The 26,337-nt window shown below is 36.5% G+C and overlaps 1 protein-coding gene across 5 annotated transcripts in view; it reads right to left on the bottom strand.

The window, feature by feature from the left end:
• Positions 1–26,337, bottom strand: part of ORC5 (origin recognition complex subunit 5) — a 68,774-nt gene that overhangs the window by 13,252 nt on the left and 29,185 nt on the right. The window contains exon 14 of one of the 5 annotated variants that reach the window (XR_004239711.1): positions 14,058–14,134. The exons of 3 other annotated variants lie outside the window; for them this stretch is intronic. Coding sequence is in view for 1 of the 2 variants with exons in the window: in XM_032106719.1 (XP_031962610.1) it covers positions 22,807–22,839 (33 nt within the window). In the remaining variant the exon portion in view is untranslated. One more of the 5 variants, XM_032106719.1, reaches the window with a different exon arrangement.

Here is a 26,337-nt window from a genome sequence, read left to right as displayed (position 1 = left end):
AAGAGTCACATTCGGGCACACGGTAAAACCTCTGCTATGCAACAAGGCACTTTGGAACACCCGATGCCATTTACAAAATACATTTCAGTCAAAATGACTGTGCAATACTCTCCTGGAGTTAAATTCAATGACCCTAGTACAAATTATGTGAGCATAAAAAAACCTGCTCAAAATTATTTCTATGAAAATTATAGCCAGAGTAAGCTCATATGTCAAGCCTCGTTTGAAAAGCTCATATAGAAAGATAACCATAGAACGTTACAACAATACATATTTAAGAGAGCAATTGATCAAAATTGTTTTTATAAAAATTATTAAAAATAAATCAACATTTTTCTGAATGCTTGTACAAAACAATCAGGTTTTGATACTGAATTATGTTTTGTACAAGGCTTTTAATGCATGAAAAAAATACAACAGGAGGCACACCCCTCCAGACTACTTAGAGCCTTCCAGCCTGCAGTTAAAACATTCATTACTAAGTGCTTCAGCTAGTTATTTTACCTTTATCTCATATTAAAGCAATCCAACTCTACTTTTAAACTACATTATGAACACAGTCAAAACGTTTTTGACATTAACAGAGGCACCAACAGACCCAGCCACAGCCTCAGCGCTGCTCCACAGACAGCACCCTGTGCCCCTCCCTTTGGTGACACACACGTAGGTGGCTGTGCAGGATGCCATGGGTCAAAAACACAGTGACCCAGCCTGCTTTGCAGTTTCTTTTATTAATGTTTGCATTTGATGTCTTTCTTTGCCCCATATTAGTTTGGGATTTTTTATGTTTCTGTCACATAAGTATTATTTCATTATTTTGTGTTGAGTCTCCAGGACCTTGATTTCATTTCACTCAAGGCAAATCTATGTGATTTACAGATTTAAACAAGTGACTCCATTCACTTTTTCAAAGCTTCATCGTATCAGTGGTTCAGTCATCAAGACGGACAAAACTTCCTTTAGTCTCTAAAAGACAATCCAGAAGAAATGCTTATTTACTCTCAAGTACATGACCTTGAATTTCTTGCTGTTAAACCCATTCAGTTTGTATCCTACCCACCACCTCAAAGATTTTTCTTGTATCTCTTCAGAACAGAAAAGTTTACTAAGCCCAAGGCATGTAACATTGAATTTTATCAGAAAATTCTGGTTTTTACTCTACAGGTCGTTAGAACCATTCCCACACAATATTTTCTCCATTGTATAATCACTGTTCACCACCTCTGCCTTATTCTACTTGGTCTTACCTTTTGTGACCCATTTACACAAAATGACGTGAAGAAACTGCCAATTTCACACACTTACTCAAGGGATAAATGTGCATATTTTGCTTTTTCCCTTTTCCCCTCCTCTTTCTGCAACACTCCACCCCCCTCTCCTGTCTTTCAAACCACAGAACACCTTTCTGCATAGTAGAAGCTGCCTTATCTCTAGACTATTCTCCTGTAATTGGCTTCCCTCGTGGCTTTTCTCTTCAATCTCAAGAGAAGCAAATGTATTTTCCTACTTCAAGAAGATACTTCCTACCCTTGTTCTATTCATATTTTAGTATACTTTCTCTTCAATTAGCAGTCTGTCTTCTAGGGTTTGTTTAGTGACTCTGATTAGCTGCAAATCTTGACTCATCAGTGCAGCTTCCTTTCAAATCTCCTCTGTACTTTCTCATTACCTCTACTCCTCACATCTTCTCTTCCCAAAAGCGCTATTAAAAACCACCAAAACCTACCACAGTTTTTCTAAAATGAGGACACTGAATCAAGATCCAGGAATCATCTCAGGAAACCAAATATAAAGCAAACAAGAAACCCAGAAGGAACTATTCTTCATCCAAGTTGTAGTTAATCTGTAACACGCTTTGCCTCTGAAAATTCAGTGCAGTGGTAGAGAGTTTTGTGGAGTTTAGACTGGGAATGTACTGGGTACATTCATGGAAGCAAATACAACCATGGGATGCTGAATGCAAAGAACATCATCTCCGTGGCAAGCATTTAAGCCACAGGTAATAAGAAGCTGTAATGTATACAGACTATGCTTATCCGCTGCTTTCTGGTCTTAAATTTTTCCTACTCATTCGATATTACTTAGAAGTAGTCAGACATTTACTGTCTAAGAAGTAAAACAGTGGGTAAGCCCACTTTTGGTCTGACTTAATGTGTCTGTTATGATACATTCATCAGAGATAAAGTATATCATCTGCATCTTCTACATCCTACCACAGTTTCCCCTTTTAATCTTCTCTTGGGCCTCTGCAAGGGCTCTCTCACTACTAATTACTGTATTCTCCCCATACTTTGCAGTCTTTTTAAAAACAGAAAACCCCTCATGATGAAAATCCAGCTTCCCCCGCCATCTTCTGAAAAGCTTCACAGTATCTCAAAAGCATTTGCACAGATTAGCCTTGCCCACTCATTGTTACAGTAACATCACTTTTTAAAAGCAGTTCAATAATTTATTCATTTGAGAACTATTATTAAAGAAATCTTTCAAAGTGTTAATGAATTTGCTTTCTCTTCATTATTTTTACTCAATATAGAAATTAAGAAAAAGCCCTTTTTTTTTTTTCCTCTCAGCACATTTACTTAAGAGTTAATCAATTTGCCTAATAAGAAGGAAAATAAAAGGCAGTTCCACAACACTCTTTGCCTCGCTCTGCTCATCAGCTTTAAAAAGAAGTATAAAAACTCTACAGAGTGATGCATGGATAAATCAGTATTTCTGAGTCAGTTCCCTCACTTTGAGGATCAATTAAAGTACTTCATAACAGCATGAAAGGCATGCTAAAAATTTGCTTAATGTGGTATTTTCTGAAAGGATCAAATTATTTTCTGTACCTGAGGATTATTTGGAAATATTTTCAGAATTTTGTTAAGACCCCTGGAAGTGATGACAGGAGTTACTTACGATACTCAAACCCAAGATCTGAATGCATTTGCAATCTGTTGGAGATGTGTACAACTAATTTACTCCATAACAACCTGGAAACACATAACTCCTAAGTAGAAGGACTACAGATACAAATTACAGACAGCTAATTCAAAAGTACTCCCTTTTCTAGCTCTTACTTCCAAAATCTGAGAAATCGAAGATGGTAACAGATGGTCAAAGGAACACTTGGGGAACGATGTTTACAGTTAATTTGATTACTTAAGTCAGATAGCTTCATAAAGTGGACACCAGAAAAAGGCTGGCTATTTTTCAAGGCACAGGCAATAGCCAATAGAAGTATCCTTCTGCCATACCTTCATTCACTTTTGCAACAGAAGTCTCAGGTTCCAAGCAGACTTTTTTACAAGATAAGGAAAGCAACACAAAGCCTGTTTTCCAGAAGCAAACCTGCATGCAACTGACCAAGCATATAACTTTAATTCCCCAAATGTAGAAAATTTTGCCTTTTCCCCCCGCCCTTCATTTATTACATCTGTCCCACAAACGGCAACATTTCTAGATATTGTAAGTCAAGTTCTATTAAGAACAGAAGAACGGTAATGTTAGAAATACTACCCCGTACCTGTGATACTGATAGGACTTGATGTATTTACAGAAGGCCCCTAAATTTTTAATGCTATTTCAGTAAATTATAGAACTGTGTACACAGTTACCAGCCTTCTACTGCTATATGAAGAATTTCTGTTTGTAAACACAGTTTTGCATGAAAAAATAATTCAAGCAATTAGGATTTCAAACCTGTCCTGAGGATAAAAATTTTGTATTTGGCAAGAGCAGAAATAATGAAATTAAAAGAGATTGCTCAGAATCAGATGTTGTCTCCTAAGTCTAAACTACCTTGCTTTCTCCAAGAAAAAAAAAGATATTCAACGTGTCTTAACTACAGTATATTTTTGGATGATTATGATAATTAAGTGTTTAAAGAGTATTGATCCAAATATTGTATAAAGAAACAAGACACTAAGAATTCTTTAATTAAAATAACCACTCCAGGAATATTTGACCCAAATACTTCTGGAATACAGAACTCAGGCATTTCAACCACAAGAATAGAAAAATAGTAAAATACACTGTAGTCCCAAATGGGAGTCTGCTCTGAAAAATAACAATTTAAAAATGCATTGATTTTAAATCTTGAGACTGTTAAAACAGATTTTTAGAGACCCTCCACAGCAGCATGCTGCTTCTCAACTACTCACAGGACGCAGAGGTTCTATAATAGGAATAAATAGTAACAAAACCAAAATAGAAACAACTTGTATCAATCACTTAAGTGTGTAAGCATATCATATGGGTACAAAATAAAGATCCTCCCTGGCTCAATCTCTTGTCTCTTGAAAAGACCAGCAAAGGATGCTTAGGGAAGTATGTAATAAAATTGTAAGCAAGAAAAATTTCCCAACATACTGGGTCCTAGTGTTCTTAACTTCAGCAACTTTGGTAATTAGGTATAAAATTGTTCATACATGGGGATCTGACCTGTTGAAACACGACATTTCATGCTCTTCTTGTAATGTCAAACTGGAGCTAAAAAACATTGCTGATTTGTGTAGTTACTGCACTCATCAACACATTGGAAGAGAAATTTATTATAAGGCTGCACACCAAGAGATTAGAAGCAACAAAACTGCCTAGCTCTCAGCAATATATGGCAGTGAGTAATACTAGGTTTTATGCCATCAAACAGAGGAAAAGAAAAAAATCCTCAAACACCTGATTTACTTTCATCTAAGACAGCAATTAGAATTTGATTTGGTAAGTCATGTTGGATCCTGGATAAACCAACAGCTACAAAGTTCTTGTACAACAGCAACTGCGACAAACTGTTACACTTCTGTTTGGAACACTTAGCTAACAAAATCAGGACATTTAAGTTCAACACATTCCTGCACCTTTGTTTACAGGTACCCTTAAGAAGAGCAGACAAAACACCAAGGCTGAATGCAAGTTCCAGGTTGGCCGACTGTCACCACGCAGCACAAGGGAACAGAGGACTCTGCAAAGTTGTAGGAAATGGGAACATCTGGAATCTTCCCTCTCTGAGCTTGCCAGGAAAGCAAACAGCCTCATGGAGAATATTATATTCTTCATCAGTAAATCTACAGCATTTGGTTCCCACCAGAAGGAAGGGAAAGATCAAGATGAAGACTGTCACTCAGGAATTCCTCTAGATGCTTGATAACAAATAAAACAAGCCCCACTGCAACAGCACAAGGTGATGGTTGTAATCTACAGTGAGAAGTGTTGTTTTCATTAAAGAAATGTATAAGTTTAGATATGCTACAATAGAAGCTATAAATTTATAACATCCATTTCTAGAGAAAGCAAAGTTTTCAGCCAACCATGAATTGAAAAGTCATAAAATATTAAAAATCTAGGTTCAATGACCCATTAAATATGTTAGATGCAACTTCAAAAGATATCTATAAATATCCTTATATCCCTTGCATAGATATCCTACAAAGCGGTCATAACTACCAGTTTTTCATCTCTTATTCAGTTATACTTGGTTTTATCAGATAAAAAGCATGAAATATCATCTGTCAGCATGACACATCATCTGTCAGCAATTAACTGTAAATCAAAAAACTGTGTTCTTCTAACACAACACTTGTTTTTTATGCAGTTTCCATCACCCTTTAAGGCAACTGTGAAATTCTGCTAGTTATGCCATGTAGCACTTAGCTTTTCTAACCTGGAAAATAGTTTCTCACACTCTTATTTGGCAAGCACATTAAGTTGGGTAAAAACCTTACAGCTAACTACAGCAACCAATGAACTAGTGAACCAGTATGCTGCCACACCCATCAACAAGGCTGGTCAATGGATTAGACAAAGGATATGTGGGAAGCGAATACCTGCTAAAGGGAAGCATTTCTTACTAACAGTATGTAGTCAGTATCTCTCCTGCCTTCATAGCATTCAAGGATAATTCTGCTATTTAGATGGACAGAAACATTCAAAGTCACAACCACTCCACAGAGTCCTAAAAACATCTTGCTATATATACATTGTCTTAAAATTTGTCTAGTTAGCAAACATCGACTATACAGCTCCTACATCATTGCAAATCATTTATGGGGCAGAGTCAAAATGTGCTGCACAAGGCATTTTCCATGTCTTTCAGGAGTGGAGTCGAGAAGGCATGTGGTGACAGCAGTGGTGGTTACAGTAACTTCTGGGGCAAAACACTCCAAGGAGCTCAGCAGGGGCTTCCCAGAGTCAGTGAAACCCAACAGAGAGCAGAAAGATCCAGCAGGACCTGGCAGCTCTTGTGAGGGAGGCTGACATGGGGAGGGTGATGCCAGAGCACCTGAGGGAGACTGGAAGAGCTCTAGGGAGCACGAGTGACCAGGAGCACAGTGAAAAGGGTGGGCAAGCAGGACAGACAGGATGGGGCACAGCAGAAGGATGTGGAGGGGCAGTTTATGCATCATTTCCTGTAGGCAGGACACGCAGGAGAGTGCAGCCACGTTCCCGGCTCCTGAGTCTCAGCGGGGACCTTATCACCCTCTACAGCTGCCTGAAAGGAGTTTGAAGCCAGGTGGGGACGGGCCTCTTGTCCCAGGCAAACAGTGAGAGGACAAGGGGAAATGGCCTTATGTTGCACCAGGGAAGGTTGAGGTTGGACATCAAGAAGAACGTCTTCACTGAAAAGGTGGTCAGGCATCAGGCTGCCCAGGGAGGTGTTTGAGTCACCATCCCTGGAAGTGCTCAAGAAATCACTGGACAAGACACTTAGTGCTATAATTTAGTTGTCATGGTGGTGTTCAGTCAAAGCTTGGACTTGATGAGCTTGGAGGTCTTTTCCAAGCTTAATGATTCCATGATTCAAAAAGCATTAAAGAACCTCCACAAGGCATCCTATTTTAGTTTCAGTGGAACATAGTGTAGTCAAGGAACAATTTCTCATGCTTCCATGACTAACAAACTTATTTCTTTTTGCAGCTGATAGTTGTGATAGCCACTCTATTTTGTGAATAATCATTGTGTCAAGATTTCTCAGTAATATTCAGTAATTATAAATCTGGAAGTTTTGAACATTAAAATTAAATCACTTTAAAATAGGTTAATCCCCCAAAAGTACTATACTGATCACCAAACTGAAAAACCCATACAAGAGATCAATAGAAAGGTGTGAAAAAACAGGACAGAATCAAGCAAGCAATGAAGTCTTTTGATCTCAACAGATTAAAAAGTCACCTCATACTAAAATGCCTACTGTAGTGAGAAAACGCAGGAGAAAAACAAAACTGAACAAAGAGAAGCAGTTATGACTGGCAAAGACACTATTAGGGCCTGATGAAAAGCTACCTGTCATTCCAATCAACTGTTATATCTGAACATTTTCCCACCTCTTGGAAGCCTTTCACACAAGCTTTACATAACGGGCACGTAGCTCCCATGGTTATTTTCTGGAACCTCTTCAGTAAGCAGAAACAAAAGTATTGCTCAAGGATATTTTAAAATGTCCATTGCAGAACCTGCATTGCAGTCAATAAATGTTAAAAAGAACACCTATCAAAGAACCAGCTGGTCAGAAAGTGTTGCTGTAAGTCTGCTACTCCTCAGTAAGAGAAGCTCAAGCAGCAGAGACCAAAATATTGTGTAGGGTATGCTCTGGTTCTAAACACACACTCTGGGCGCCTGTCCCTCTGCCACCGAAGACTCAGACCTGCTTTTTAAGAAGTTCTCAACACATCTTGTCCAAGGTGACACAGTAACACAGGCAAGGTGTTACTGTCAGGAGCTGGTTATTGGCTCAGGACACACAGACCATTCCTCTGAGCTGCCAGGCAGTCTGCACCCACCTAACGGCTGCGTTCAATTTTACAACCAGATCTTGCACATCTTGTCCTGCAGAAGCACTATGTGTTGTTAAAAGCTGACTAATTTTATCTGGAAAGTGCATCAAAACTTTGTCATCTCAAGAAAATTTTAAGACACAATTCTGCACTTAAAAACAGAGAAAAGAAAAAGGTTCCATACAAAGACTTTTCTGACTCTAAAACTGTTCTCATTTATTTTGTAACAGAGAAATTGTGCAATATAAATGTTACCATGGTAACAACTCACTTTATTGAACAAGAGAGAAAATAATTATCCCAAACCTGCATATCATGCAAGCACATGCAGTAAATTTAATGCTGCCCATTTTTCCCCTCGCTATTTTTCTTCTTGCAAAGAAAAATAGATTTTGAATTTATACATTATAGCAAGCCAGGCATCATTTTGCCTGTCCCTCCCACTTCTTTGTATATTTTACATCTCTTGAGTGCATGATGTGAAGGACCCAGTTACTTAGGAAAAGAAAAAGGGATTAATGAATCAGAAATGCTCTTCCCCCTCCTGAGTGAAGTACAGAAGACTCCTATGTAAATGCTTCACGCATTTAAAAAAAATGAAGCCCTAAGGCAAGCACAGCACATGCTTAGTATTCACTCAGTATACTTAAACAGGAACCCTTAGTTCATAGAAAAACCAAAAGTTATTCATCTCCATACATAAATTAAACCTGATTTTACTGTTCTGTCCAAATATTTCCTGTGATACTGTACTTGTAAACATATAGTTATATTTCATATACAAGGGACAGCAATATTTTCAGAAGAACTGCATGGATTTAGCCATACAAATCCAATTAATCTCAATAGAACTTCTATGGCTAAATCCCTGTGCTCAGCTTTGACATTTTAGAAGCAGTGGGGGAGGTTTTTCAAGGAGTGAATATGTATTATACAAAACTCAGTTTTCTCAGAAATAAAATACCATGTAGATACTTAGAAATATCAAAAAACATTTATGTGATTCTGTCAAGAAAATCACATTCTTAGGAAAGTAGGCAAGGATTTCCACAAAACTCTTATTTTACAAAAAATAACAGTATTATCCTGCAGCCTATGAGATAAAACTAATCACATATATACATTAGTTGGATAAATTATTCTTATTTTACCTCCAGTTTTGATCTTTTTACTTCATTTGCAGTGCATCTGCCTCTCTCATATGAAATTCGTTAAAGAACGAATTTAATCTAGTGTTCACAGTTGGAAGATGCATTTGGGATGCATAAAATTCATGTTTTTAAAAGATCACTTTAAAGAAGTGACTTAGAAGTGCTCTTTAGAAAGACAATCTTATTTGTCACCACCTTCCTCACTTTTTTTTTATTTACAGTCCTAAACAAGTTAGAGAGTTTAAGAATAGAAAAAAAACTACACTCAACCAACTTCAGCAACAAGGAATGCAGCTAATTTTGACTATCTATTAGAAGATATCTTCAGGTACTAGAAAAAATTTATGCGTATACACATTAATGCACACACACAATACAGGCTGTGCAAAATCTTAAATCACTAAGTTGTCTTCTTCATGGAACTGGAACTCTCCAAATCATCCAAAGGTAACATATCCTCGTAGAGAACTCTTTCTGGAACATAGGCTGTAATGGTATGTCCCTCATAAATACACACACACTTATAGTACCGAGTATATTTAATACCTCCCTATGAAGCTCTTACAGAAAATAAAAATATAATTCCAGTAGCTGAACTAGTAAAACTTACAATTCCGTATAAAAAAAGCTACTCTTAGGTGCCTTCTCCCTTCCCCTAAAGCCATCAACAATCAGTACCATTTCAGTTCCTAAACCAAATACCACTAGAGAGGCATGTTTCCCATACAGCAGTTGAACAGTTACATCCCAAGACTCTTGCAACTGTAGAAGTGATATAAATAATGTTTCCTTTTATGATAATGTAGATTTTGTATTTGCCAGTAGTTTTTGTATGGAAACCTTTTTTTTTCCAGTTCAAGTATAAATCATACAGATGCAGTGGAGACATTTTTTGTTTGTTTTTGTTCAAGAAGAAAAAGTAAGTGACCATTTGGGAATTAGCTGGACATATAAAGTATTTAACAAGACACTAAACAATTAGGATAAATTCACCTAATACAAGCCGTCATGCTGCTGCATATTCTATCTGTATATGAATTGGTTAGCTAGCTGCTCACAGGAAAGCCTAGGCCACATGCTAAATGAGAAGTTTTATTTAAAGCTTGTTGTATTTCAAATTAATAATGACCATTGCGGTACTGGATCCTCAAATCACACTTTTTGCCTGAACTGCATGATAAAGTTAGTACTTCATAAAAAACTAAAGCCATCAGAAGCAGAAACATTGCTAAAGCATTTTTCTGTAATGGTGTGTTCTGAAGGCCTTGTAACTGGACAACAAATTCATAAAAGCAACAGCATGTTACAAAAAAATATACATTATTGTTGGGGAAGATGAAACAGGAAAGCCTTATAAATATGATTGCCTGACAAAAGATTTTGGGAATACGAAAACTATAAGCGACATCGAAATGAAAGCCACCTTTGACTTACCAAGTCTTAGTTACTGAACAACTGGAAAACAATGGTATGGCCGACTGAAGGTAATCCCCTCTTGATTGAACAATACCCTCTGCTTGCAGGCAGGTCCAAGGGTCAGAGCAGACCCTACTAGCTCAGCAGAAGGGGTCCAAAGAGTAGTTTTTAGGAGTTAAGATGTAACACTCTATGGTAATATAACAATTCTTATAGGCTGTATGTAAATGCTATAGGATTTGTATCTTGTATTAGATTGGTTAGTGAAAATTAGAATATTCAGTACAAAAGATGATTTATTGTATTGTAACGAGGACTTCTCGACCACTCTACTTACTCCCTTACCCCCTTACTCTCTTACTTACCTCCTCTTCACTCACTCTTACTCTACTCTTACCTACTTGCTCTTACTTTTACACTCTTGCTCTCTTGGGCCTGCTCCGAGCTGCAGCTGGCAGCTCTAAGCAGTGCCCCTGTACCCACGCCCTTTGCAATAAACCGCATGTTCCAAGATCTGACTTCAGAGATCTCTCGTCTCCGTCCGTCCCGACCGTCCGACCCACCCAAGCTCCTACACATTATAAATTGGAACAGTATCTGACTTAGCAGTCTATCTGGCCAGAAACTCTCCTCAGAGCTTTCCTTGAATCTTGCTTTATTAAAAAGCTTAAATTTTGGCGTACAAAAGTTCAGTAGTTTTGTGTACAAAAGTTTTAAGAATGTGAGCTTAATTAAACATATGTGATAAAATCTTTAATAGACTAAAATATGAAATTTTTTTGTGAGAAAGATTTCTATTCATAAGCCTGTCCCAATGCAAAAATCTCAAACACCTCTGTTCATGTCCCTTACAACCTCAGTTTTTCCATCTCCCTCACAACTCAGAATCACAGAATGGTTGAGGTGGCAGGAATCTCTGGAGGTCATCTAGTCCAACCTCTTTCTCAAGCAGGGCCATCTTGACCAGGCTGCCCAGAACCATGTCCAGATAGCTTTTGAGTATCTCTGAGGATGGAGATTTCACCACCATTCTGGGCAACCTGTGCCAGCACTGACATCACCCTCACAGTAAGAAAGTATTTCCTGCCATTCCTCCTGCGTTTCAGTTTGTGCCTATTGCCTTGGAATAGAGCAGCAACTCCTTCCTGTGGCTCGTTACATCTCCTTATCCCCTACATGCCTCCTGCTCCTCCTGCTTCCCACTTCTCAGCCTAAGATGCTCCACACCCTGTGTGCCTGGGTCTTGGTTAGGTCCTAAAGATCATCACATTCAAACATATTGAGCACCTGGGTGGGGCAGCCTCAACAGAGGTCTCCTCAACAACTCCTGCTGCACTTACCTGCTCCAGCCAAAACAATGTTTGGATGTGGACAAATGTATAATTCAGTAACCAAGCACCAATATGTTTATCCTTTATGACAAGTTGGTTTCTTGGTGGGATATTTTTTTTGTTTTGTGTTTGTCTTGTTTTTCAAGATATAACCCAAATCCTTCTTTAAAAGAAATCAGAAAATTGAAACAATCATGAGATTCCCATGCAGCCTCCTCTGACCAAACCATCTTGGTGGTTTTTAGTAACAGTAGCTCATTGAAGAAATCACGGATGAAATACAGTCAATAGCTATAAACATATTCAGGACCACTTCCTTCACAAATAAACTGTTAACCATTAATCCAGAAACATAATTTCCATTCAGTTGACTAATAAAATGATACCTCACTGTAAGAATTTTTGGAGATTATTTTTCATCGTCATTATCTAGGCTCAGGATTCAAGTTTCAGTTTCTAAATGCTTATTTTCTTCCAAGTGACAAGACTCTTTAACTTCTGCCTGAGTGCAAACCACAAAAAACTGTGTCTCCCTGCTTTTAGGCTGGCTCATCACCAGCCAGAGCCTGAGTTACAGTTCCCAGTGGCAGAATGCAGCCTATTCAAAACAGCATGATTAATTTAGCTAAAAAGAAAACCACAAGCAGAGAGAAATGGATTAAATAACAACAAAACCCTACATACATATGGTCTTATCTGAGACTTGCCTTGTTAACATTCCACTTTTTTCAGCCAGAGGGTGAAGCACTTGCTGGTACTGCCCGAGTGCAACTGCAGCCTCTGACACTATAACCTGAATCCTTCCCCCTCTCCAACACAACCCAAGGCTGAATTCAGGTATTGTTCTTCCCATTACAAAGCAACTGAAAGAAAGCCACTGCCAGGTTCCCAGAAAGCTGGGGAAAAGCTTAACTGCATTTAACCCTCTGGGCTCCCTGGAACCAGCTGCATGACATCCTCTGGTGCTAGGGACCCACACAGCACCCACAACTTGTGTGTTCTTTGTGGCTACTGAAAGCTGCACTTGAGAATGCCACAGATGACACAGGCAAAAAGCAGGGAAATGGTCCTACAAAACCAGAGTTTCATTTTCTTCAGTGTGATCAGCTGTTACATTCTCCTATAAAGATCTAATGGGAGGACTAGAAATGTAATATGATATTAACAACTATTCACTTTCTATTTTTTTCCTCCAACAAATAAATATATTCAACTTTACAAATTTGTTCCCTGCGTTCTCCGTAAGTGTTGAATCCAATAAGGTAATGAACTGATAAGAAGGCAGCTGTGCCCAAAAATACACTATCGCTTCATTTATATGACAATTATTCTCAACAAATACACACTGGTATGTTTCTTGTGCTCTGAATGGGAAGTAAAGATATCAGTATATATGTAATGTCTATGGATATCCAATGTACCACAGCTGCAACTTGATATGTAGAGCCAACAAAGAAAAAGCTGGAACAATGAGGGAAAAATATCTCAAATCCTGATGAAAGTGACTGGCAAATATTATTTAACCAAGTGGTTAGACTTATATTTGGAAGAAAAAGATTGATGACTTACATTGGATCCACTAAATATCTGACACAACCAAAGATTCCAGTGACATATATGAAATTATCACTAAAGTTAGCTACTTAGTAAAGAAGCAGTCCAGATATCAAGATTTATCACAGCTGCTTTTTTATCCAAAGTATTTAGTCTGACAACTTAAATTAAAAAGAAAAAAAAAACAAAACTAAAGAATTTCAGAAAAAGATGGCCTTTTTCAATACAGATGGATACTCAAAGGTTTGCTTGCCTTCTACGTTTTAGGACTAAGTTATATATTTATATATATATTATTTATTAAGTGTCATCACTTGATATTACATCCTCTTTCCTTGAACTTTTTCTGGTAGATTATTACAAAGTAAGACAACACCTGCACATCTTTTCAAGATGGAAAATGTCACTCTACTGATGTCTCCATTTATAAGCAGTGAGCAACCTGAAGATGCCTGTACTGTGTCAGTGACCACAACTACAAAGTGCCCCTATATTAAGGATGTGTCTTGCGTGTGTGTGCACGTGGTCATGTGTCTGCAGCGCAGGGCAATCCAGTATTTCTCCAGAACAGACATTTGTTCTAACATCATGACAAAACAAACATAAAACAAACAAACAACAAAACCCTCAACATCAACAACAAAAATGCCTCCAAAAATTAAAGAAAACATAGGCACACTTTCATGCCCATTTCAAATTCCTGCCTCTTTTAGAACATATTAGGATTTAACATCAAAATGAACAGCTTTTCTCTTACTACCTAACCTAATCCAGTTAAAAGTATTATGAAGATGACAGTGATTGACAGTTACATGATGACACACTTGACACACATCACATCTGCCAATACTTACTTTTTTTCCTCATTCATGCAGGCTGTTGGTTTTTCTTTTTCCCCAAAAGAATATGGTATTTATTCGGTCAACATTTCCTAAGTCAACATGCATGAAAAATTATTTAACTAGCTTTTTAACATTTGGTTGTAAAATAAGAGTTAATAATTTTTAAACAAATTCAACTGCTCTTTGTCAGTACTTTTATTCATATGAAAATGACCTTAAGCAAACCTATCATCTGATGCAATAGATACTCTATATGGATTGCACTTTTATAGGTAACACAGATAAGAGTATTGTTCTGCTCATGAGGCAGAGGGAGTTAAATCATGAAATATTCAGTTTTAATTAAGATTACTGTATCAAAGGCAAGGCTTAATGCAGAATTGAAGTAAGGATCAAGGTTAATGCCTATTCTAAGGCAAATTTACATAAATTATGTTTCACTAGTATACCATGAGTCTTATTTTGTTAATTTATACCATGTGAGACCACAGAAATTAAAGATGGAAAATATCTATTAAGTCATCTTCACTCTCCTCCTGCCAATGCAAAATTCTTCTTCCTTCTTTCAAGTTTATATCTGAATCCTTTGTCTACTGTCATCTGCAATAGCTCAAGCAGTGGGGCATTGCACTAAAACTTCAGGGGAGACTATCACACACTTCAGCATCTCCAAAAGAAGGGTTTTTTATAGTATCCAAAGCTAAGATTCCCCTCATCTTATTTCATTACTCCCACTTAGACCTTTTTTGAACTCTTCTAAATGAATCCTTTCTTGGCCCTTGAAGCCTATAAATACCTTCAGACATTTTCATCATCCCCTGGTAGTTATTTAGCCAAATTAGTGTAGGGATCATCTCTCTTCATCTGAACATCACCAAGCACACAGATAGCTATAAGTAATAATTACATGTGTTCATTTCCTTTAATCTTTCTTCACAAGTCATTCCCTTCTAGCCTTTAATTTTTGCCAGTCTTCATGCTTACATCTTCGTTAAAGTGTTACCACTTTGCAATTATTTTCCTTTCTCTGAACAGCTTTATTTAAGGTTATATCCACTTATGCATGCCAGCTTGAATTTACCACTTTATCTTGACTTTTCACTGATGTGTGTAGGTTTTTGTTTGTTTTTTTCTCGTTTGTTTTCATAAAACATCTGACTCAAATCACTTCTCTGTTCATGTCAAACAAAAAATAAAATTACTTGCATTAGAGGCCAGCCTTTCTGCTTATTAAAAATAGAATATAAGTGCCTAATAAATTGTTTATATTACTCATTATTTTTATGTTTGGGTCTTTTTCCAGGTTTTAGGCACCATCTATTTTGGGCAATCAGTCTGAAATACCTTTGGTTTTTGGAGTACAGATAATTAACCTTTTTTCTTTGCATTTGCTTTTTAGTATCTAAAAAATACTTTATTTAGTATCTAAGGTACCTATGTTTATCTCCTGTCATATTGATGACTCCTTATCTTGTTTGCTACCTTTCTTCCTCATCACTCCAACACACTGAGTTACCTCCTGTGCCCACGCACAATGTAGTTACAAAAGTTTCACCTGAGCCAGATGGAGATGGCAAATTGGACTGGAGACTGGCTCACTCTAGGGAATTCTAGACACTGAGCAGAATTAAAATTTGGGCTATTTTTGATATGGGAGATGAGAAGAAGATACTGGTTTGAGTGTTAATCCAATCATGGATAAAACTTGATTTCTTTCCTGCTAAGGAGATACTGTCATGCTACATCTCCACCTGTACCTTTTCATTTCTCCCAGTCATCCAGAGATGGTCTGGTTCTGGTCATAACTACACAGAAAACATGTTAAATCAACTGGCCAAAGAGCATTCCACAGGCTAGTCCCACAAATTGCATACTACAAGGTTAAAACCAGCAAGGTCTCAATGATTTGTCTAGGAGGGAAGCAAAAAGGCAGGACAAGGACAAGGACAAGCAGCAGACCAGCCTACTGTGCAGTACCTCCAGTCACCACGTGTTGCCTGTTAGCCATCCTTCCCCCTTCACTACTTCTACTGGAAGCCCATCATGTTCTTAGACAGAAGTTGTTAATTTAAACAGAAAGCTTCTCTATGTCAAAAGCTGATTTGTAAGAGCTTAGTACTAGGGTGAACAGCAACTCTCTGTCACTATTAACTAAGAATCAGTCAGCTCAAAATGAAAGGTAGATTTTTCAGGGTACAATTAAAAAGCAATACAGAGATTTTGTGCCGTTGATTCCTCTGCTATACCTGTTCAGTGAATCAGAACAGATTACTTCAGACTGCCAGTCTTCTAGACTGTCAGTCTAGCATCTTTCACAAGCACTATAGTCACACAAATTATTAAAAAGCTTTTCTCTACACCATCAGTGTCATACATCCATTAGAGGCCATTCCACACTAGAAAATATCTGTTGCAAAAAGTCTTCCTAGGCCATATGCTAGTAATAAATAAAAAAGGCTGGAAAAGATCATTTTATAACAACAATCTTCAGTTTTCTTCTCATGTCTGTGTGGTAATCTCTTAAGTCAATCTGTTTACTGTCTGTATCTACTACACCAGGGGTTTTTTATGTATATGATTCATTATTTCCTCTTTTGACGTTCTCTTTCATATTTCTTGCCGAGATATCTAGAACATGGAACACCCACTTGTTCATTTTATGTAGGTCACAGATGGTCAACAACACATCCAGCATTCTTCAATTATTAAACTAGACCAACCTGGATCTTCATATTCTCTAGCTATGTCTTTCAAAAAACATCCCAGTTACCACCTCTCCTATTTTTTTTAAAACTCACTACTAACCAGAGTCTGAATTCAGAACTTTTCAGAAGACATAGATGTACCGCCTGTATATCCTATTTCTTATAGTGGAATGTTTTAGTATGTTCACAATAGGATGATGAAGCTCCCACAGTTCACGTACATTCTGTTTCAAGAAACATTTATGACAGGTGAGCAGGCAGGAAAAAAAGTGTGTAAAAACATACACACAGAAAGATACCTCTCAATTCTCTATGAGAACTGTTACGGACACTAGAACCTGGTCCTGTTAGAAATGGCAACATATATAAATTTTATCTCATTCATAAATAACTACTAATTAGAAAACAAGACAACAATCTGAAAAGAGTTTGAAAGTACAGAATTTTTGAAACTAAGATTTTTGTCTGGTTTTGGGGGGTTTGGTTTTGTTTCGAGTTTTTGTTCATGTTTGTTTTTTTTAAAACACCTTTCTCTACATCAATAACAGCAGGGTAATGAATGTTCATCTGAATGAACTTGAAGTTGCACCATCACATGTTAGTGAAACACACCTACAGATCAGCATCTGCTCATCTAAACTAGATCTGTCTTCAAATATTTCAATTTTAGTTTCAGTTAAACCGTGCCCAAAAATCCACACTAAGTCTCAGTAATATTTTTAAATTTTATCTCTAAAACACTTCCTGAAATTCAAATAACTTACTGGCCTTTCATTCTTTTGGTAAATGTTCTATGGCTTGCACTTGCAGAGGTTGTACCTAAGCTCTTTTATTTCATATTTCAAAAAACAAAGGTAGAAGATCCTTTCTTGACATATTCGATATTCTCACATTGAAAAACATCACTTTCAGAGTGTTTTCCACAAGACACTGAGCTATTCTATAGTTGCTGTAATTGAAATACAGTTCAAAGCTGTAGGGTTCAGATTGCAAGTTCTAAGATGTAAAATAACAGGTCATCATCACAGAATTCTGCAAAATAAGTTTCTATTAGAAAGAGACAGAATTTCAGCACCCCATCCTTAGGAATAAGGCAAAAGCAGTCCAGAAAAAAGGGATAGGAAGGCCAACACCAGCTTTCCAGCCATGCAATGCAACCCTGGGCATGCTCTTCCCAAGTACTCACTGCAGAGTGAGAGCCCAACTTAATCTGCAGGAGGAATTGGTGGGAAGGTGTACAAATCAATCACTACCCCCAGTCTGCAAGCATTTTGACAAGGAATATGACATACAAACAGGGATATTTGATGTTGGCTTTTCCATTTGTTTTACAAAAAACTCAGAATAGTTACTGAGGAAACACTTGGTTCTTCGGGATAGAATAGCATTACGTAGCTATAATGCAAATGTTTGCATCTGAGGCCGTCTTGATTCCATTTCTAGAGGATGAAGGAGTCAGTGCATCAGGACATGGCTCATTGAAAGCTAGTACAGATTTTAAAACTTTTCATTAACAGAGTGGGTTTAGATGCTCATGTCTGCATCAGGGTGCATGTCTGTTTCTCCGCATTAACTAGAAAAGCACACTGACTAGCTCAGATGTACTTCTATTGTTCAGACACATACCACATTATCACATTATTTCTTCTATCATCTACCCTCCTCCACCTAACATGAGAAATTAAATCATACAGTGGGTAAGGACAGAAACTTTTTACAGCACCTATGCAACTTCAAGATATATAGCACCATTTTCAGCCATTATAATTATCATCATCATTATAGCAGCTTTTCCAAGTCTAAGTAGGATTTGTTTCACATTGTTTTGTTGTTCTTCATATTTTAAATGAAAAACATTTGCAACATTTACTAAGAATATAAACTTTCCATAAACGAGATTTACTCACACCGTGCTATCAATTTTCCACATTGCTCCCCCCAAATATCTTTCAGTTTTCATTTCCATAGATGGAGAAGAGAGATTATGTAAATTCCTAACAATTCCTCATCTACCAAGAGGCATTCTTTTGTGAACAAGCTTCATATTTTGAAATCCTCTCTTTTAAATTAACTGCAATGCAGCTGCTTCTTTTGTCCAAGATACTGTGGCAAGCCCCACTATCTGCTATCAAATGAACACAGCCAGCAGCAGAGGGTCTTTAGGGGAGGAGGGGTGTCAAGTACAAAGTCAGTAGCTAGAACTGACTGCAGCTGGCAGGGCAGAAACAGTACAAGCATTCACCAAAGTGATTCAACATATTCTTTAATGTACCATTTTGCTACCTTATGCTCTAACACTGTTCATGTGCACAGTCTCAGGACTTTTCAACCTCATAAAAAAACAGAACGTGTCCCTGGTACAGATACAGTGCTACAAATCTATTTCACATGTGATACAACAAAATCATTTGTATTGAAGTGAGAGGTGGGGTATAAACACCTCAGGAGAACAAACTATAGGTAGGGAGAAGTAAGAGCACATTAGGCAGGGACAGGAGGACAAGAGACCATGTAAGAACCAGTCCAAGAAGCACATCAATAAAGAGAATATAACACTATAGTCAACTCTTTGACCAATGATTCTGAACCATCTTTCTTGCTACTACTGAAGTTGCAACTGCATTCATTACTGTATGTGCAGGGAAGTAAAAGATATTTAATAAGCAAAGGATTGTCAAAAGAAGATCTTGACAGGCTATCTGTGTCCCTACAACTCACTGAAGTGAACTAAGGAGCTAGTAAAGCTATTTCGGCTGAAAGACAATGACAGCAAGAAGTACAGCAGGTAAAATTGGCCTTTAGTAGCCTTTCAGCTAAATTCTACATTAGTCGTAGTTACCAGGGATGTGAAGAAACACGGCACTCGTAACTGTAACTATTTATTTAACTATTTAACCACACGAGTTAGTTCTAGTTTTGAAACTGTCTTTCAATTAACCAGGCTCTACACAAATGCTCAATAAAGAGATGTTTCTTTCCCCCAAACAGGTCGTACTCCAAATGGTGAGAAAAAACAGCCAATTACTTCTAAGAAAGACGAAATTTATAAAGAGTGTTAATGATGTTACCTGAGGGCTTGAAAGGTTCTTTCTAGTCTTTAATCATATCTTTCTAGGCATATCATCTTAAAACAAGAGATTTGAGAGAGAACTAATGAATTTTATCCTAATGTCCTAATTTGCTTTATCTCAGTATTGCATCCTATCTTACTTCCATGAATAGCTGGTGATTCTAGAATAGACTTTCTGCATACACTAAATGGTTAAAGCAAAGTGATTAAAAAACTTATACAGGCTGTTTTTAGATATATGTATTATCAAGAGAGGTTGTGCAGTACTTGCTTAATTAATCTTTGCTGTCTTAACACATGAACCAGATGTACTATTATGTTCTTTGTTCTTCCCTAAAGAGGGGATGAGCCGATTATTTATCTCCAAACAATAGGAGTTCATGTACCACAGTGAAGAATTTTTTTTTAATTGGGGAGGCAATCACTAACAAGCTTCAGCTGCAACTGCTTGATGTAAACACAGCACGAATTTGTTCCTGGAGTATAAAACGATGTTCCTTCCAGTAAGTACATGAAACCAATTTCTAAATAAGTGTGTAAAGAAAGGGATGGAAAGGACAGAGTTTGGAAGGAGGAAAACTCTGGTCTGTCTTTCATGTATTCATATTTACTTCTTTGATACACTAACACATTTCATAGATAAGTTAAGATTTGAAGCTTCAAATACTATTTACAAATAATGTGCCAAGAGAACAGAAGTTAAAGAAACTGCTGGTTGATACAACACATTCCCTAGGTTATATAGCATGCAATCTAAGACATGTGAAAGGCACAAGGGAATATATAACATGTTCACAGGGCCACAAGAATACTTTGTGAAAGTTATTAACAGATTCACAGAGTATATAAACTCTTCATCACTACATAGCAAACTTACATACCTACCTCCATCACAATTTCTATTTGATTATATATAGAAAAGTACAAATTTACAATAAATCAATTTTACAAAGCCTTAAACACAGCTACATCCTGGTCAGCAAATTCTTAGGGACATGCTACACAAATAAAAAACTAACATCAAAAAGCAAGGAAGTTTAGAATTAGTAAGATGTTCTAGAGAAGATACTTAGGAATTCTCTTTATCTTCCCGATAAACTTCATCTCATCTGAAGTCCTCATTCCCCCTTCCCTCTCAATAGTCCTTGCCTTGTCATAACCAAAATTTCTTCCGTTAAACTAGCTTTCAATAATTCACAACAATTTGTCTTCAATACACTGTTTTTAAGACGTAGATTAAGTGCCAAGCAGGAACCTATTACTATAAGCTCTTCACAGAAATAAGGTAAGTTTTCTACTTTAAATTAGTGTAAAGAAACAACTCAAATAGAATAGAATAGAATTTGATTAAGAAAGCATCCTAAGAAATTGTAAAGCTGTATTATCAATATACCTCCAAAAATGAAAACTAGATCAAACTAGGTCAAACAACATAACATAGGTAAAACACTACTAGTTTTTCTAAAAGATCTTTTCTGTATCAATTAAAATTAGAAGAAATCACACGTCAGTCTCTTCACAATTTTAATTAGAAAGTACTTCTTGAAGTAAGAATACTTTTATTTTTATTCACAGCTGTGCTCAGAGTTGAAAAAAAAAAAAAATAGAGTCAGCTATTTGGTTAAAAGTAATGTTTTCTCCTTTCCTTTTGCTTAACAGCAGGCTCTCTCAGGCTGCCATAGTTGGTGCCTAAGTGCTAACTATGTCACCATGCTGTGCATCACATTAAGTTCCCATTTCAGCTCATGAATTTCTGCCAGATTAGTCCAGTAACCAGTAACAGAAAATGAGAAAATGGGAGTTATTTATTACCTCTTACCACCATCTTCCCAAACCTACAGAAAATCAACAGAGTACTGAGATCAATACAATTCAGTACAATAAGATCAATAGATTACTGCACTTTCTAACCAATAGCCAGATCCAGGAAAATAAAGTGTGTCAGATGCATCATATACCTATAAAAGGATACAGGATCAAAACCAGCTAGGATCAAATACAACAGTAATAATATAAAATTGTCTAAAAATACCCCCACAGCTACAAATTGCCAGCTGCTAAAAAAGATGTTCTAACAATACAAAAATAATCTTTTAGGTATGGGCAACCATGAAGTCACAGGATCAAAAGGTTGCACTACAAACCCACTTGGACAATAAACATGCAGGGATATATGTTTTATATGAATGCTGTGTGAGATATATGACATTATAGAAGACTAACAGATATTCTGTGCTGGCAAAATGTGTCTTATGTATCTTCACTACACACTGAAAGAGGACGGGAAGTTTATTTAGACCAGTAATGAGAATGAGATAAGCCCGGAGTCTACGGTTGGTATTTGATCATTCCTGTCATTGGGGAGCTCTAAAGATCTTCTGCTTGACCAGATAGAGAGGTATTCCATAATTCTAAATAGTTCTCAAAAAGAAAAGAAAATTCAAAAATAAGCTTTTAAGACCTTTTCCCATATAGTTCAATTTTTTTTGTAAAAGTAAATGCTTCCCCCTGCATGGAATTATAGCAGGATCATTCCAGAGATGACAACTCCTGTGGTCAGAATGAATTAAGCTGTGCAATTTTATGTACCTTCCTCTGAAGCAAGAGGACAGTGAAATGCAAACAGTCATTTTCAGGTTGAATCAATAGGACAGAAGCAGAGGATGACACCCTCTCTTGTAATTTAAGTTTAAAACTCAAGAAGTGATAAAAATGGGAAATACATGAGAATACGTTTGCTCATATTCCAGAAACAAAATTTGAAAAAATCTACATACACAATAAGCTCCAAGAGAAACATAACTTTCACAATCATCTCCCTTCTGAATATTCACTATTTAAGAATTCCATCTTTCAACAACATATAAAATAATTATTCAAACATATAAACATTTTTGTACGCAACTATTCAAGTCTACCAAATCGTAGTAGCGCCTATGGGTGTATAAAGCAAAGACACTCTCCAATATCAGATGCATGATATGCTTCAATGACGTCTTGAATCGGTTTGCAATATTATCTATGAGATAAAAAGCTTTTTTTTAAAAACATTCAACCAGAAGACAAGAAATCTCGCCTCAATATAAACTTTGGTCATAAAGATCTAAATGCTAAGTTAATTTGAGAACAGGATAGAAATATATTCTTCCAAAGTCACCCCCACATTTATGTAGCTAATGTCTGCTATGAACTTCTCAATTATTTCAGGTAAAATTTTAGCACTGACTCTATCCATTTATCCAAAAAAAGGACAAGCACAACACTGAGGGAATTTCACAGTAATAGGGAAGCAAAGAAAAGTGGTTTAACAGAATCAGCAGGAACTGTCATTTTTCCAGCATTTTTCTTATTTAAAAAAATTTAAAGATTAATCTACTTACTGACATATAACCAGTATGAGAACATGCTCTGTATTTCTTACATACTGGAAAATAAAAATGGCTCCACTTATCTTCATTCTGCTTTGTAAGGCCTCTTAGGGAACAGTGTAAAACAACACACATCTTAAACCAGAGCTTTTTCTGTAGAAATTCACCTACCTGCTCACGTTTTAAATAGAGGGTATTCTATCAGCATTAAATAATAATGTTAAAGCCAGATGCAAAATGTTCCTATGAGGAGTCCCTGTAACAGCAATGAAAGCTGGAACACAATACAGCTGATCTAGGAAAAATGAATAATTCTTATTCTGTCAAGAGTTGTCAAACGTGGAATGAAAAGCTTCGTATTTTTAAACACTAACACAATCTGAGCTTGTAGAAGCTATTAAGAGTGTTTTCCATTTGGAAAAACCTGCTGACGGTACTCATAGAATCAAATCACAGAACTGTAGAATCATAGAATCAAATTCCTCTTTATCAAATTGCTACATCAAGGGAATGTAATGTAATGCAGTAACAGAAGTATAATCAGGATGTGGATATCTGGTGTCCAGAAAGGCTATGACATATATAAGCCATAATACAAATCAAGTAGATAACAAAACCAGGCATCATTCCAATCTTGCAACTTAAATTTTACCATAGCTGTCAATTTACAAAAAAAGGGTAGTTTAAACATCAAATTGTCATCTGAAAAAGAAAGCCATAAAGCATGCTTCCAACACAACAGGGACAAAGAAATCTCACAGGTAAATTGCCAGTTTACATACAGAATTTTAGGTATTTCTTATTCTATTCATGTAAGGCAGACAAAAAAGCCAGAAAAAAGAAAAAAAAAATCTCTTCAATTTTTACACTCTAAGAAAGGGCACTTTTTTCTTCCCTTAATTACAGAAAACTACATTCCTCTGGCTCCCTCCAGCTGGAACTATGTTATGTACATCAGTGGTTTGTGTATTTCTAATAGACCCATATCATATGGCACTTAACGCACTACTCTAAATCTCATATCTGCATTTATTCTGACTTCAAAAAAAAGTTCTTACTCCGTGGACAATTTGCAATGCTATTTATCTTTATGACAGATTGAAAAATTTTAGGTCCATTAACCTTCATTCCAAATTCTTACACATTTATAACTAAATTAGTTTTATGAATTTGTGATACTCTTAAGAAAATTCAAATGCTTTTCGTAGATCCAGTATCAAAGAAATAAGAATGTCTAATAAATGAAATACAGACTATGATGTGTAAGATACCTGATGTGTCTCCATATGCTCATAAACAGCCTTCCTAGAAATCTCTGACTGCAAATGCACTAGAGCAGAAGTAAATTCTAACTATACAACTATCTGAAAATATTTGCCAAATATAATGAGTAACATTAAAACCAAACCTGGGATAACCCAAAGTTAATGCATTAGAGTAAAAATGCAAACAGAACCGAGGTTACTGATTAGTTACCTATTTGGTAATTTTCAGCTGTTATATACTCCGAGAAGTTATCAAACCTCTCTGCATAGATGTTTTTCCAAATATTCAGGGATGTATTACCAGAAATAAAAAATGCAAAAGTATGCAAGGCAAATGGCTTCATTCCCTTTTACCTTAGATGACATCATAGCTCAAAACTACAAGTAGATCTAATCAATCCTCTTTATGAAAGGCTATTTCACAAGAAAGCAGAAGCAAGACAAAATGTCTAGAAAAATGAAAAATGATCAGGAGAACTGAATTAACTTGAAGAAGCAATTACTGAATAATTTTGCTAGAGGAAAAAGCATTGGTTAATTTTGGCCTGTAAACCATAACAACAATATCTGCTTGCTTACTGATTGTGATAAGAACAGCCTCTTCAATGTAAAATGACCTCATTTAAATTAAATTGGTGCTGATAATTCTTGCCCAATGCTTTGTGCATAAATTCATTTGTGACCTATACTAAGGCACATTTTATGAAGAGCATTATGTTGTATTTCTGACTTTCTATTTTCTGTGGGAAGCCTAAAAGAAAACACTACTCCTGTACAAACCAGAACTGAACACTCACGGAACCTTAGCAGAAAGCGCTTTCAGGAGGTTTTATAAAGTTTCTTTGTATCCCTCCATTCTGTTGTAATTGCACTTGGACACAATGAATATTTCCTATTCTGCACTATATTCAGTGGGCTCATATGGGCACGCAAATAATACTCCTGGTTGTTCCTGCTGTACCAAGTAAGAAAACTCTGACTTCTCTGTTGTTGTAGGATGCAGACTGAATGCCCCAGAGTCACATTGTTTTTTGCACTGTGTGAAAGTGCATTAGCCTCTTTTCAACATTTTCACCATGTTTTATCTTTTAAAACACTTCAGCCACATGCTTAGCCATATATCCAAAGAGACCATCAACTCTGCAAGTTCTGTCCCAGCACAGAACGTACTGCCCACTGCTGATGGCAATATCATCTTCAATCTGTTAAAATATTATACAAAATTGTATCTGAAGAAAAACATTTTAAGATCTCATCCTCTCAAATGGCTGCAGATATCAATAGTTCTCTAACCTCCAACTTCTTGGTTTAAAAAATAAGCAAATAAATTTAAACAAATTCAGTGACCTGTTATACTAATACACAATGTGTTAAAAAAACAGTATCATAACAAATTAGTAAGAAAAACAGTGAATATTCTGGAGAAAAATGAGCAGTGAAAACTCCTCAAATGAATACAGACAATTTATGTATGTACTGAGATCAAGAAGCTATAATTAAAACCCCCAAACCTTACAGTAACTTTCTCTCAAAAAATCCTTACTGGATGCGTGAAAAGTTTGATTAAAAAGAGCACAAACCCAAGAGAAATTTCAACTTTTAAGGGGGTAACTGAAAAAATTTTCATTTGCAGAAGAAGGAAGCACTTTTCTTCCCCCCGGTGCTACTCCCTTATACTAGTTAGTGAGAAAAACCACAAATGAATGGGCCCAATTCATTCTCCTGTAACCTAACTACAACAAGAAGTTACAGCAGAAGTTGTTTAGTTTTGTATTGGTTGCAAAGACCACACTTTTAAACCAAACATGCTAACTCTGCTTAAAACGAGTATGAGACCATTTTAAGGAGTATTAAATGGCAAAAGATTAAGATTCAAATTTTAAG

The sequence above is a fragment of the Corvus moneduloides genome, chromosome 4, assembly GCF_009650955.1.
Source record: "Corvus moneduloides isolate bCorMon1 chromosome 4, bCorMon1.pri, whole genome shotgun sequence".
Lineage (NCBI taxonomy): Eukaryota > Metazoa > Chordata > Aves > Passeriformes > Corvidae > Corvus > Corvus moneduloides.
Note: the sequence above shows the minus strand (reverse complement) of the source record. Positions and strands in the feature narration are given on the sequence as shown.